Genomic DNA, 13367 nt, shown 5'->3' on the forward strand with positions numbered 1-13367 from the left:
CATCTACATAAATGACTACACATACAATGTTCCCATTTCCTGAGTGAGACTGGACCTTCTTCGAGGTGAAGTACGGAATAGTTCTCCCCTCGTGAACTTTAAATTCTACGCACAACAAATCGTTGGGGCACCAATCAGTGCACGGATTCTGGAGTGAATGAACACCGATTTCACTGGAATGACTGACGAAGTGAATCTGAAAAAATAAAACAGATCCGGTACAGACGTGTCTGTTCAGGAAAGGGACAACAAATTTGGGAAGGCTAAGGTGAAAATGTGACACGCCTCCGGTTTATTTTACAACATCAACACTGAACTGACAAATCACAGCAAACTGTGCATTATAGCTGATGTCCTTCATAACCCTCTACAAATCAGCAATGACACCTTTTTTCACCAGGTGAAATATGCATACAATATCACTACAAAGACAAAGACTAAAGGATGGCCCTGAACACGGCACTACAATCACATTTTGACACCTCATTTCACAACTTCATAGTAGGAGGCTACATAGGATTGTGCCGGATGTTTGTTCTTTACCAATGGCCTATTTAAAAAATAAAATAAAATAAAAATCAAACTTCAGTGTGAAGACGAAGTGAATTTAAACCGGAAAGATAAAAAGTACAGCATGAAAAGAGGAAACTTCATAGAATAAAAATGGAATAAAAGTTCATGTAACCAAAAACAGCAACAAATGGTTTAAAAATGCAAGGACGGAGTGGCAAGAAAAGCAGGAGTCTTTGGAGAGGATTCTGATTCCACTTAGCTACATACAAATATATTAATTAATTTGTTCATATTTACAGCTCAAATGTTAGATATTAAAACCTAGAAAACCAGGAGCCAAACAAACTGACTGTATAATTACAAAATAGAAAGAAACAGTACTCTCACAGCTTATAAAAAAGGTAAAATCTGAAACTAAGACCTGTGACTTGTCTGTGGATGTAGGGAAGGGAACATGAGTGTATGCGTGTCTTTGGGTGGGACTTTTCCCACATGACATTCTTGCCTGACTGCTCCTGCCTGAGTGGGGCATACATTCAGACAACGGTGTGAAGTGGTGTGCCACCGTGTGAGGGTGAGGAGGCGTGCTCCGAGGACGAGGAGATGGAGCGGGATGAAGATGTCTCTCTCTGTAGCTCCTCCACTCTCTTCTGCAGTTCGGCACGCAAAAACAGCAACTCCTTCAAACTCTGATGTACAGGCATCTGCACGAAGGCACAAAGGAGCAGACAGTTTAGCTCTTTAGACATGTTGGCCATGTTTTTTAGTTCTGTATGTGCAGGGACATTGAGGTCAAAGCATTTTTGCATTCAATGTTGTTTAATTGAAAATAAAAAAATATACATAAAACTATAATGACATTAACAGCATATTTCTGGGCATATTTGTTTTAGTGGTTTTAAATAATATTCTGTAATTGCATACTAGAAATATTGGAAAATCGAGTGAATTAATACACACAGTAACTACACCTGTCCACCTAAGATTAATACACCCTTGCTTCTGGTGTCTACCAAAAAACCATGATGAAATGATTAACCACTGCCAACTGAGGAGGAACAAACAAACAAAAAATGCAAACAAAACCCTGACAAAATCAAACTGCCTCACACAATTCCAAGCAAACCACCTTGTTGAACGTAGCGCCATAACCAGGCACACATGCAGGCCACCACATACATTATTCATTCACCTTAATTGATGCAACTCCAAAGTGCAGCTGAGTGATAGGAGTGTACAGAAATACTCAGCTTTACCATTTACAAGGGACTGCCTCAAGTCGATGGTTTGGAATTTGATATATAGCAAGACAACGGAGCTAACATCACTGGCACAGCGAGCAACATAGCCCATCTGGCATTAGGAGCACTGAACTCAGAAGATTATTATACCAAAATAGCAAGTCACATATGCAGAGAAATGCCTGCAAATAAAAGGTCATGTACATAAAAGACATTCCCATAATTTTAGGAAAGGAGTATATGATCCTCAATGTGATGTAGCTGTTTTTTTTACCACTCATTTTTCCAAGTGTGTTAAAGCCACTTTCTAGCATCCTCACCTGAGGTCTCATGTGAGGGTTCCAGCGCACATAGTAGCCAACCCAGAGCTCCAGATGCCTGAGACTGGCTAGTGGATACAGCACCTGGTTTTCATAATCCATGTAAAAAGGGTTGGTAAATTCCTCTAGCTGACTGTTCACATAGGACCACAGAGACACGGTCTTACTTTGTACTTCCTGAAAGACAGGAAAGCATTGAATATAAAGGAGAGAAAGAGGTATTACAACACCTTAAATGAATTTGATTTAAGGAAAATGTAGGTTGATAGGCCTCCCCCATGAGTGATAACATGGTACATGCCTTTTCCATTCTCTCTTGCTCACTGTTGTAGAGGAATGTGCCAAAGAGGCAGCTGTAGAGGTGGTCGAGGATGGTAATGAGAAAGAGCTCATTGAATTCAAAAGCAGAAGGAAACTGAAGGGGGAAAAAAGTACACGGTTATAACTACTAGAAATTTCTCTTTGCATCACCATGTGGCAACGCATGCAGTTGCCTGTAAGATGTCGTGGAGCATTCTGTACATTCTAACAGTAACAGCTCACCTGTCTCATCATCTGCCAGACGCAGTCTATGAACTGCACAAACAGAGGGGAGCGTTCTGAGTTGGCATGGTTCTTATCACCATGACCAACACGCTGTGGAGCAGAGAAAACACACACACACACACACACACACACACGCACACACGCACATACACACGCGCATACACACGCGCACACGCACACACACACTTTTTAGTGAGTAGAAAAGCCTTAAGGCGAGATTAAAGCCCTGTAAAGAGCGTCCGGTCATACGGTGCGGCGCTCACCGAGGTGAACTTGTGTCCGAAGCCGATCCACTCCTTCTCCAGCAGCACCTGGAAGCCCCTGAGCGTGCGGTAGTACGAGTCCAGCATCAGCATGGCCAGAGAGGTGAGCTGAGCCGTGCGGTCCCAGCCGTCGCTGCAGTGCACCACCACCGAGCTCTTACTTGACTCCAGCTTATCCGCGATACGCACCGCGCCTGCCAACAAGAGCTGCACACGCAGACGCAGACGCAGTTTAGCTGGGAACAGGGAAGGCAGGTAAATTAGGTGAAGGTCATGGGTGCTACACTTTGATTTCCATTATAAAACACTATTATACTGAGAAAGCCCAATATACCCAGTCGTGATTACATTTACATTTATGGCATTTAGCAGATGCGCTTATCCAGTGTGACTTGCCTACTGAAATCTACACTGAGAGATTCAATAATATAAAACACAAGTTAATTTGAGTGCTATTATTAGACGAGCAATTTCAAGAGCAGATGTAAACCTTTCAACAAGTGCATGACAAAATTCAAGTGCTTGTTTGTTTGGTAGGAAAAGTAGCTTCAACAACAATAACACGTGTGTACATGTGTGTGTGTGTGTGTGTGTGCGCGTGATGACGTTTACCCTAATGTACTCGAGCCAACGTGTGGCGTCTATGCCCGAGTGCCAGTGAGGTTCATCGATGGTGGGATACACCACTTCCTTCAGCTTCCGCAGAGACTCGCGCATCACATGGATGTTGGGGATATCCAGGAAATTCAGCTCCACGTTGGGATAGAAATTCTCATTCTCATAACCACCATCTTTGGCCTGGCGAGGGAAGGAGAAGAGAGGAGAGAGGAGGAGAAAAGAGGAGAGGGGAGGAGAAAAGAGGAGAGAAGGAAAAGAAAGGAGGAGAGAGGAGAGGGGAGGAAAAGAGGAGAGAGGAGGAGAAAAGAGGAGAGGGGAGGAGAAAAGAGAGTAGGAGAAGAGAAGAGAGGAGGAGAGGAAGACATGGGGTGGGGATGGAATAAAAACGAGTAGCTAGTCGCCGTGGCACTAAATTTGACTTAAATTTGAGGCACTACATCATGTCATTACAACTAAATGCCTCCAAAATATCTCTGGGTCTCTACATTTAAAGACACGTACACCCCTACATTTACACAATTAATCGCATCCATACTTAGCCACAGTCCCGTCTAGACTCCTGTTTCAGCGAGATTTGTCTGCCTTTACCTTATTAGTGTCTGCCACACTGAGCTGCCTCGCGTCAAATATGGCGAGCTTGTGTGACTGTGCGTTGGCGTCCATGATGGTCTGCAGGTAGCGCTCATCCTCTTTGCAGCGGCGGTCTGAGGGACCCACCAGCGGCTGGCTGCAGCGCACAATGGTGGCCTGGCTCTCGGGGTGGATCCAAGACAGGACCTGAAAGGAAAATGACTCAGTTACAAAAGGAGCAGGTGTTCCACAGCTAACAAGACAGCTAGGTGCAGAGCACTGCTTGTGAGCGAGACGTTTAGCTTAGCTTATTGTCGTTAAAATCAAAAACGATCTCCTTCATTCTGCTCACATTCAGAACAACACTGTTTGTTTTGCACCTTCGAACTGATACATACAAAACTAAAACTTTCATAATAGCACCAGTGTTAGCAATGCAAGCTAAAAGGTGTGTCGGATGACTACACAGGAGTGAACCTGGCCCAATCACTGTTCAGAGGACACCCCCCAATACGCACGTTAGCGTACATACATACGGCATACATAGCATACATACTGACCGGTATGCGGTGCTTGGCCCTGAAAGAGGCTACTCTTTTAAGATCGTCGTCTTTGATACTCGTTGGGATGACCAGCAGTGCAGGATACGTGTCACACACCTCATAATTGCTGTTTATTTTGCTGATAGTCCAGCTTTCATTCGGCAGACCCTACAGAGAAAGAGGCAAAGATCTAGACTGTAAAGCGTAGGATTAGAATCGGTACAATTGTGGATTTATAACTATACTCAATATTTTAATACAGAGCATCTCTCACCTGTCTCTTGTACTCTGCCACTGGATCATAAACCTTCCACCCATCTATCAGATACTCTTCTTTATACTGGAACGCAAACAGCGGCTGAGAAAAAGATGGGAATAAATGACTGATGGTTTCTGGACCAGTACCTTCGCTGCCCTGCGGGCCTGCATGCTGCCAAGAATACAGACAGGTTTCCTCACCAGATCACTGGACAGAGGGAAGGCATACTTAGCGATGAGGGTCTCCACGACTTCCTGATTACTTTGCTCCTCTTGCTTATATGCAAACCGTGGACTTCTCATGTCCTGGGGGAGGAGAATAACTGAGACATCAGTGAAGACCACCCGTAGGCCTCGGAGGAGCTCGTAAGTGCGCTCTGAAGCTTCCCAGTGTTATGCTATTCCCAGTGTTATGCTATTCCATCGCTTGCGCTCAAAACCGTGGGCGGGCCCAGTGGCGGGGAGCGAGGCGTCACCTTGCAGACGATCTCCATGCCCCGCGTGTTCTCTCCGTGGCTCTGGACGCTGATGCTCTCCAGCCTGCTGATCGCACCCAGGTTCACGTCCAGCACGAATGGAGGCTCCTGGACATGAGCGCAACACAAAGAAGGACGAACGTACGATTCTCCACAGCTAACAAACGTGGCAGCAGAGGAGAAAAAAAGAGGCGCAGGAGGGCAACGTTACCCTCTCCAGACTGATGAAGCAAAGCTTGTAGTCAGTGAGCGTCAGTGTGCCAGTGACAGCGCCGGTGAATGGACAGATGTACATCACATCTTTAGCTGTGGATCAAAGCACAGTGTCATAAGGCAGAACCAGATGGTGGGGAATACTGTTCAGCACACTGAGGATACATCGCAGTGGAAGGACTCACCAGTGGACATTACGGTCTCTCCGGGGACCAGTGGAACTTCATCCACAGGAATTTGCTTTGGCACCTCTTTAAATGCCTGCTACACCGGCAGGGTTAAAAACAAAACAAAACACGATGACCACGACTGGCAAGTGTGTTCATGCCAACCTCCACATTACACTAATAACACTAGAAATTACAGACTGGTTTTCTGACATACGGCATAATATTTACTACCGCAGTGGTCATGGTAAGGTTGTTTTTGTAGTCGTGAATAATGTGTGCTGGGAAGGTCTTTTCTGTTTTACCAGTATCGTCCTCTTACATGCACAGCTTTAAGAGCTTAGCTGTTCTGCAGCCTGCGCTCGATTAAAGACTGAAAGGCAAACCGGGAACACGAGAACACAAGGAGATGTGGCGACCGGTTAGCATTAGTGCTGGAAGCAGCAAGTGAGCAGCAGGGCCAGTGCAGTGAGAACCGCCGCAGGATTAGTGAGGGAAAGCGGAAGGGGCAGGGTTAGAGAGACACTTGCCCCAGCAGAAGGAGGTAGCTCAGACACACCGTCCCACTGATAGCCATGTTCTTCACTAGAGTCCTGCAAACCAGCGACGTAGAGAGTAGAGACAGGAGCAGAAGAGAGTTAATACTTTTATGCAAAAAAGCAATGGCTTCACCAGACAGAGGAAGAAAGAAAAGAGAGAGAGAGAGAGAGAGAGAACATAACACCAGCGATGGCAGAGAGGCTTAGTGGGTGATGTGCGCGCCCCCCACACTCAGACAGGAAGTGTGCGGAGAGGAAGCATTGACAGAACACACGTACCTCATACCACTCTCAAACGCACAAGCTCAGTGCTACCTAGCCTACTTAATAATTCACAGCTCATCCTAACGAACACGGAAACGACTGCATTTATTTAGGTGTTCATGTGTCTGGTGTCGGTTAAAGTTTACGATATCCTTCCCTAAATGGAACCTTCTCAATCACCCACATAAGATTCAAGAAGCAGGCTCCACAATGACATTTACATCAGTAAAGAGACCAGCATATAAAATAGTATGTTGAAAAGGTAAATATCCCATACAGATTAGATGTACAGGGACGAGAACATACAAAGCCCTGGTTTATTTAAGACAATGTGTTGTTGAGCAAGTTGGTAAGAATGGAGGTGGATATAGTCAATATTCTCTTTTCAGAAATCACCTACATATGTTCCCCATTTCACCCAGAGTTATAGCGTTGGTTGGTCAGTATGTCTGTTGATACATTAGGTTTCTTGGTTAACTTGGCTGGCGTCACCTGAACTGCTACAGAACAAAAGCTGTATCCCTTGCTATACAAAAATTTTTTTTTAATACATGAAGAGAACTAATAGGTACAGGGCCTCATGAGGTGCCATTAATCTCTGATTTACATAACTAAGGTATTGCAAATCAATTGCAGTTGACTGCAGATGTACTGTGGTTAGATTCACAACATCCATCCTTCGCACCACTTGATGAATACAAGAAAATAGCCTCTCTTTCTCTATTTAATGCTAACTAAAAAGTATTCTGCTTCTTTTTTGCTAAACTGTGCTTCTTTGTTAAACAAATACCCCCAGAACATTGAAGAACCTGACCATTAAGTACTAGGTTTGTCAATTTGAGCATGTTACTAAAGACCCTCAGATATTTGAACATGCTCTGCTGGACTTTTGCACTGAACAGTACAGACCCAGGATCAGTCTTGGTGCTTTCATAATCTAATGAATAAGGTCAATTGGTTATGTGAAGTAGCTCCTCTATCAGTAGTCTGAAATGCCAGCTACTCTCTGAGGCAGTCTTACCCTCAAATTAGGCCTCCTGGATACCTGTAAACCACAGATAATGACATAATAAAGATGAGATTAAAAACACACACACATACACACTTGGACACAGTCTACAGTGGTGCATGCTGGTTAACCCTTACAGCAGTGAGATGGGATAGCACCAGAGATAAGGTCATGAAGCACAAACACGTAACAAAGTGCCCGGTGATTTATCAACCGTCTATGGCCACGTCAGCAGAAACGCCAGACTTCTCGAAAAGAAAAAACCCTTTCATTAGGCTTAAACAGGGAATGTGGCAGCATTCACATTTGTGCGTAAAAGTAACAAGACACCATTCAGATTCTAATGTAATCTATAAAAGTGGCTGTGCAACATTTGTAGTAAACACACATAGTGATGCAAAGCAAAGCAAAAGCAGACACACAAAAGTCTATAATAGGAATTACCAAAGATATTCTCACAGTGACACAGAGCCATTTACAACAGCTGTGTTACGGTTAATATACACCTCCATCACTTGTGGTGCTATTAGACTGGGCGGAAGCACACGTATGCACATCTGCACACATTTCGGCTCTCAATCTTACCCTATGATCTAGCTTCCACCCGGTCTGTTGGTCAAAAGCAAAGTGTATGCACCACAATGACAAACGTTGCAAACGACTTTATATGTGGAGACTACAGAACATGTGAACACTTAAAAATGTAAAATTATGAGGACTCTTTTTTTTTTAAATCATAGTCCTAACAGCACTCTATGAACTGTAATTCACTAAGATGTACCTGCATGGAAAAACAGGACTGGTTTCCTTCTGCTAAAATGGAACAGCTAAAAGAGCCAGATGTGTGCTCTGCTTACCCTAGAGTCGCGTGGCACTGCCTCTGGAGGAGCCGTGCTTGCTATCTGGCTCGAGATGGTAGCTGCTATCAGCTGCTTACACCACTCCACATGCGAACTAGTGGGGCTAAAATGAGAGAGAGAGAGAGAGAGAGAGAGAGAGAGAGATTTGGTGAGCAGTTAGTGAATTATTGCTAATTTGACTATTATGAGCGGGTACTTGTTTTAACCGACTTTTAAAATTCATTGTACCAAGATAATAATAAGAAGCCAAGATTATAGTACGATGCCACTAAAATGTCTAGCGAAGCCAGCCTGTTTAAAATTGATGTTATGTAGTCGAATGAGAGCCTAGAGCCACACATTTTGTACTTCGAATATTGATTAATCTCACTGATGTTGATATTAACAGGTGTAAACGCATCACGAGTGGATCGCAAATTATGGCTGTATATGCCGCCATTAGTAAAATGCGCAAACTCCATATTACAATAAGCAGAAACCTTGTGATGCGGTTTCGGTGCTTCTGGTTCTTTTTGAGTAACATGGACACTAGACTGCCAAAACAATGACAGATACACGGGATGGGATGGGATGGGATTCCCGTTTCTGTTTTACTATCAATAGGCCTGTCGGCTGCGCATTGAGCATCCAAATGTATATTCGTCTTTGCGTAAAAAGGCCAAACTCACCTGTCGGACGAATCACCGGTGTCTTGCCGAGGCGTAAGATTTGCACCCAGTGTTCGTGGTTTTCTGAACGCGGGCGGCAGCACCGGGCTGTCTGGGCCAGAAGACGGCTGTTTTTCCATTTCGCCGCTTCCCCTCTCTTGAATGATCCGAGCTGTCAATTAATCTTTCCACACGGACAGGAGTGCGGCGCTTTTGTTAGGGTTATGTTTAAGATGCCGTTTCCCTCCGTTATCGACGGCGAGCTCCGGACGTCGTCATTGCTTCCTGTGGAGGTTTTGCTGTTCTGTTGCTGACAAACAGCGCTTCTGTTTACTTGTAAGGGAGGAAGCAGCCATCGCAGACAAGCAGCCCCCCCAGAGGGATGACTACTCGACGTTTCTATCTTTATAAGCAGCCGCCAGATCTTAAAGCAACCAAGACAGTAAAGACGTGAAGTGCAATAGGTAATGTGCCAAAACGTGTCGAACCGAAAAGCTTTATTTTGTCGTTGATTTAACAATTAAATGCTGGATTTGTGTCGTAAGTAAACGTAATGCTCCTTGAAACGCAATCTGTGCCGTTGCATTGCTTTTCACTGCGCAGAATGCCTTAAAACGAAATACTAAGGACACCGTTGCCTTCCTCGGGAGTCATGACCCAATACTCTCCGCTGTTTTCCCATCGAGTTTGGCGAGATGGTGACAGAATGAAAAGTAACCACGTTCCTCTCACATCACTCGGCAGAACTCGGGCCGTGGCTGGAATCGAGTTCCGAGGGGGATTTTGCGACCACTCGCTATCGTGTAATCGGGAATCTTGAAGTCTTTGTTGTTTGCACACTACATGACTTCTCCGGCGACAGGGGGACAACACGCTAGATATTCCCCATCCGGCGAGTCTGCCAGGCTTCCGAACTGTTTTTGTCATGAAAACACGCGAGAGATGACACGGAGAATGACGCGACACCAAGTCAAAAGTCAAGTGTATTTACACGGCGCTTTTTACAAACGTCCGAGTCCAAGCCCCCCGTGAGCAAGCCAAGGGCGACATGGCAAAGAAAAGCTCCCTAGAGCGTGAGGAAGAAACCGTGAGAGGAACCAAGACTCAAGGGAGGGGAGGCATCCTCCTCTGGCTGACAACGGACACTACAATAGCCACAGTATACACAATAAAGAGCAGAATAAGTAGTGAGAGATAGACAGAACAAATAATAATAATAATAATAATAATAATAAGCAATCAATGTCTGTTCCAGTTTTCTAGAAGTCCTAGTCTGGTCTTGACAGTGTGTGCATATCCGAAACCCATCCTGCACGAGAATGTCCATCAAAGGTGACAGAGTAGTAGTTGGCTGGGGTGGAGGTGTGGTGGGCTACATCAGGGGGACATCAGTGGGTGGTGGAAGGAGCCATGGCAGCTGATTGAGGCTCAGTAACATCATGACATCAGGCGTAGGCATGCCTCAGCAAAAAGAGAGAATTAGGTATGTCCAGGTACGAGGGTGTGTAAATTAGGGAAATATAACGTGCAGTGATGGACTCCGGCAGATCTTGCTATGGCAGAACAGCGCAAAGGATAGAGCCAGAAGGAAACCCAGGCATGACGGCACCCTGGAACATCAGCACTCCACTGCTCTCAGTCAACACCTTTACCTAAGAGGGGAAGTATTTAACAAAATGCCTGACTCTACAGATAAGTTTTCAGTCTAGCCTTAAATATTGAGATGGTGTCTGAGTCTCAAACATTTACAGGAAGGTTATTCCAAAGTGTGGGAGCTTTGCAGGAAAAGGCTCTGCTCCCTGTGGTAGATTTTCTTATTCTTGGTACTAGTAAAGAGCCTGCACCTTTTGATCTAAGCAGGCATGGTAGATCATAATTAACTACAAGTTCTCTAAGGTACAGTGGGGCAAGACCATTCATTGCTTTGCAGATTACTAGAAGTAATTTAAAATCAATAAGAAATTTTACTAGGAGCCAATGTAAAGTAGCCAAGATAGGAGTGATGTGATCAAACTTTCTAGTTCAGTAAGAACTCTAGCTGCTGCATTTTTGAACTAGCTGGAACTTGTTTAGATACTTAGTGGTACAGCCAGATAGTAAGGCATTACAGTCATCCAATCTCGAAGTGATAAATGTATGGATTCACTTTTCTGCATCATGTGAAGACAACATGTTCCTAATCTTTGCAATGTTCCCGAGGTGGAGAAAGGCGGTCCTAGAAATATTATTTACATGAGCTTCGAACGTCAGGCTGGGATCCATAATAACTCCAACATCTTTAACTGTTGAAGATGTGATTGGGAGATCATTGAGGTTCATCAAGTAATTAGAGAGCAAGGCCCTATTTGTCTGTGGGCCTAATAGAGGCACTTCTGTATTGTCAGGATTAAGTCAGAGAAAGTTTTTCAACATCCAGTGTCTGATATCCTTTACACACTCCTCAATAATACTAAACTGATATGTGTCCTCTGGTTTGGCTGAGACATATAGCTGAGTATCTTCAGCATAGCAGCATAAACTAGCACAGTGTTTAAGTATAACGTCACCTAGAGAGGTAGCATGTATAAAGAAAAAAGCAGAGGCCCTAGAACATATCCTTGTGGGACACCATAGCTAACCTTTTTGTATGGAAAAGTCTCCATGTATGTTAACAAACTGGTAGCGATCATCCATATATGATTTAAACCAGGAAAGGGCTATTCCCTAATCCCAACACGTTTTTCTTTTTTTTTTGGACTGCCACCCCCATCTGGTCCTGAATCAAGTATGCGCTTAGCTGTGGAGCTACAGCTTTTTCTAGGATCTTGGAAATAAATGGAAGGGTCAGACTGTAGTTTGACAGCTGACATGGGTCGAGGTTAGATTTTTTGATAAGTGATCTGATTACTGCTAATTTGAATGATTTAGGAACGTAGCCAATGTTCAAGGAGGAGTTTATTAAATTTAGTAAAGGTTCAATTACTTCAGGTAGGATTTCCTTACGACAGTGTGTGTGCAGCAAATCTAGTAAGCAAGTGGAGGATTTTGAGCATGAGATCAGAGATCAGTAAGTTCTGACCCTTGGATAGGAGTAAAGGAGTCCAGTCTTTTTTGGCTTAGTTCTGAGCTCTAAGTAGCTGCCAGATACCATGCATGATGATGGATTGTTGTGTTTTCTCTGTAAAGTACATCGTTACATTTTTAGCAGTCTAGATGGATTCTAGTTACATACATACAAACTCCTCCGTCTGTCCCCCTTTCATGGATATTTCGCAGATATATTGTAGTAAAGTAGTTTCCAGAGAAGCAGAACGTTTTGCACTGAGGCCCTTCGTCAGCTGTGCAAGAAGGATCTCTGTCCAAAACAATTTACTACAATTTTGAATATCTACCTCGTTTACTACAGTACACTGCAGTTACTCACCTCTGTCTGTGTGTGTGTGTGTGTGTGTGTGTGTGAGAGAGTGTGTGTGTGTGTGTGTGTGTGTGAGAGTGTGTGTGTGTGAGTGTGTGTGTGTGTGTGTGTGTGTGAGTGTGTGTGTGTGTGTGTGTCTGTGAGTGTGTGTGTGTGTGTGTGTGTGTGTGTGTCTGTGAGTGTGTGTGTGTGTGTCTGTGAGTGTGTGTGTGTGTGTCTGTGAGTGTGTGTGTGTGTGTGTCTGTGTGTGTGTGTGAGTGTGTGTGTGTGTGTGTCTGTGTGTGTGAGTGTGTGTGAGTGTGTGTGAGTGTGTGTGTGTGTGTGTGAGTGTGTGTGTGTGTGTGTGTGTGTGTGTGAGTGTGTGTGTGTGTCTGTGTGTGTGTGTGTGTGTGTGTGTGTGAGTGTGAGTGTGTGTGTGTGTGTGAGTGTGAGTGTGTGTGTGTGAGTGTGTGTGTGTGTCTGTGTGTGTGAGTGTCTGTGAGTGTGTGTGTGTGAGTGTGTGTGTCTGTGAGTGTGTGTGTGTGAGTGTGTGTGTGTGTGTGTGTGTGTGTGTGAGTGTGTGTGAGAGAGATAGCAGTTGTACAAATCCTACCCTCAGTTTCCTCTCACTTCTTATCATCCGTTTTCATTGACTCTGATCTGGAGCTTTTCTCCAAGGCCTCTAAAACCTGCAGTGCTCCATGTAACGGCAGCTACAGCTGGCTAACCCAGCGATACTGCATGTTTAAATTTCCTCAGTTTCATGCAGGAGCTTCCGACACTAAGTTCAACGAAAGGCTGGGACTGAATGTCAATTGCATTTCAACGTGACCAAATTTCTGCACACTCCTGACTTTGATGCGCTCAAAGCGCACAGGGCGATGCAATGAAGCGGTGTGGACGTGTCTGAAGCATTATGTGCACTTCTGATGTGAATTCAGCAAATTC

At 44.5% G+C, this 13367-nt stretch overlaps 1 protein-coding gene across 11 annotated transcripts; it reads right to left on the reverse strand.

Annotated features, from left to right (window-relative positions):
• Positions 1-269: 269 nt before the first annotated feature.
• Positions 270-10808, reverse strand: mtmr1a (myotubularin related protein 1a). Of its 11 annotated transcripts, none has more exons than XM_027015571.2 (18): positions 9068-10808; positions 8397-8502; positions 8125-8148; positions 7552-7575; positions 6258-6320; positions 5746-5821; positions 5559-5653; positions 5348-5455; positions 5073-5177; positions 4888-4971; positions 4632-4781; positions 4090-4278; positions 3496-3681; positions 2884-3090; positions 2618-2710; positions 2376-2489; positions 2075-2251; positions 270-1217 (listed from the first exon to the last, which is right to left on the reverse strand). In XM_027015571.2, exons 1-18 carry the CDS (start codon positions 9184-9186, stop codon positions 1050-1052), a joined length of 2088 nt encoding a protein of 695 aa, XP_026871372.2. In that variant the 5' UTR covers positions 9187-10808; the 3' UTR covers positions 270-1049. The 11 variants fall into 11 exon arrangements, with proteins under 11 accessions (XP_026871372.2, XP_026871371.2, XP_026871374.2 ...); XM_027015570.2 differs by having other exon boundaries at positions 5746-5824; XM_027015573.2 differs by lacking the exon at positions 8125-8148 and having other exon boundaries at positions 5746-5824.
• Between the last annotated feature and the right edge of the window lie 2559 nt (positions 10809-13367).

Source organism: Electrophorus electricus, chromosome 19 (genome assembly GCF_013358815.1).
Source record: "Electrophorus electricus isolate fEleEle1 chromosome 19, fEleEle1.pri, whole genome shotgun sequence".
In the NCBI taxonomy this organism is placed as follows: domain Eukaryota; kingdom Metazoa; phylum Chordata; class Actinopteri; order Gymnotiformes; family Gymnotidae; genus Electrophorus; species Electrophorus electricus.

Coding starts and splice junctions, on each gene's coding strand:
- mtmr1a (XM_027015570.2), bottom strand. CDS start 9,186: ATGGAAAAACAGCCGTCTTCTGGCCCAGACAGCCCGGTGCTGCCGCCC. Junction 6,321..7,551: donor CCAGGAGGCCTAATTTGAGG/GTAAGACTGCCT, acceptor GCTGGTTTGCAG/GACTCTAGTGAAGAACATGG. Junction 2,252..2,375: donor AGCAAGAGAGAATGGAAAAG/GCATGTACCATG, acceptor CCTGTCTTTCAG/GAAGTACAAAGTAAGACCGT.